At 38.7% G+C, this 1,431-nt stretch overlaps 1 protein-coding gene across 3 annotated transcripts in view; it reads right to left on the bottom strand.

The window, feature by feature from the left end:
* LOC104707313 (22.0 kDa heat shock protein) overlaps positions 1-1,431 on the bottom strand; it is a 6,257-nt gene that overhangs the window by 2,627 nt on the left and 2,199 nt on the right. Inside the window, exon 1 of one of the 3 annotated variants that reach the window (XM_010423642.2) lies at positions 54-390. The exons of the other annotated variants lie outside the window; for them this stretch is intronic. Within the exon in view, the coding sequence (XP_010421944.1) occupies positions 54-315 (262 nt within the window). The 5' untranslated portion in view covers positions 316-390. Of the gene's footprint in view, positions 1-53; positions 391-1,431 lie in introns of those variants that run through there. 3 annotated transcript variants of the gene reach the window in all.

The following is a 1,431-nucleotide window of genomic DNA, read 5'->3' as shown; positions in this document are numbered from 1 at the left end:
CAAAACTCTGTTCTCCTCCACTTCTATCTTCACTTCATCCTTCTTCAAACCAGGAACATCGAGCATTATCTCATGCCCTTCTGCTGTTTCTTTCCAGTCCACTCTCGCTGGGGACAGAGCCACGCTCGTGTCCCTCTCGAGTTCTAATGGGATTCTCTCCAAGATCTTGAACGGATCCGGAAACCGATCCATCCAGAGATCAGATAGTAAGCTGCCTGGAGTAGTTTCAAGTGCAGAAGACAAAGACCCTTCACTTGTTTTGATGTTTCCAAGTAACAAAGCTCCTATGAAGAGGCTTAGCAAGTGTTTCATCATGGTCGGTTGATTTGGCTTTCTTGTATAGAAGGTTGAAACTAATGTGTTAGTAGGTTTTTTTAACTTCAGTATTTGTTGTTTTGTATGAAATTAAGTCTCAGTCCGCTGGTGCATATATACACATTGTATGAAGAATGAAGAAGTTTCTTGAAATATCTATTGGTAGAGATTTGCAGGTATATTGCGATTGTTCTAGAATTTTAGCTACGTGACTTGTAAGTTGTAAGTTGTAACTATTGTTATTACACGTTGGATTGGATGGTCTTTGAGGGCTTTTCTCTCATGTTCCAGAGACTTCTTGTAACAACTACGTATGTTGAGCTGAAACATAAGTTATATTTGGAATAGCCCATGATATTATTAGTTTCTATGCATGCAGGCCTATTTATTATTAGCCCATTACTGTAATTGGGACCAAAACTGTTTTTTTGATGAATTCAAAGATGAGAATGCTGATGAGTCTTTAGAGTTTTGGCTGCTGCATGGGAAAAGGGATGGGTAAGAGTTGGAATGTGCCATGCTCTAGAGGTTTTTTTGACCTCTATTGTCCTATGGCTAGTTACTTTAAAATCCACAGTCTTCATACATATTGTGGTCCTCCCATTATTTTTGGCTTGCCATGCTTGTGTCTTAAGAGAAGCTTGTCGTTATGTCTGCCAATTTATGTTTCAAAAGGAAGTAAACTAATAACAAAGCTTCTGAAAAAAGATCTTGTCATGAAGATTTTGGTAGGAGAAACATTTATTGATTTAAATGCCACCCAAAAGTTGGCCTAACCCAAGCATGTGAACCTATTCAATCTTGTTCTTTCTTATTCCCTCTTGTTTAGATTCACTTCTTGTCCTACTTCTTTATTGATATTAAGTCACGTTGTTGCTCTGTTTTTTTCTTTCTATATTTCCATTTTCAAGGATGAAGATACTATGTGAAGTGTGCGAGAAGGCTGAAGCAGAAGTACTTTGCTGTTCAGATGAAGCTGTTCTTTGCAAGCCATGTGACATTAAAGTTCATGAAGCTAATAAAATTTTCCAGAGGCATCACCGAGTCGCCTTGCAAAAAGATGCAGCCTCAGCCACCACAAGCTCTGGAGCTCCTCTATGTGATATATGCCAGGTT

Source organism: Camelina sativa, chromosome 8, assembly GCF_000633955.1.
Source record: "Camelina sativa cultivar DH55 chromosome 8, Cs, whole genome shotgun sequence".
Lineage (NCBI taxonomy): Eukaryota > Viridiplantae > Streptophyta > Magnoliopsida > Brassicales > Brassicaceae > Camelina > Camelina sativa.
The sequence above is the reverse complement of the archived record's forward strand: the minus strand, read 5'-3'. Positions and strand labels throughout refer to the sequence as shown.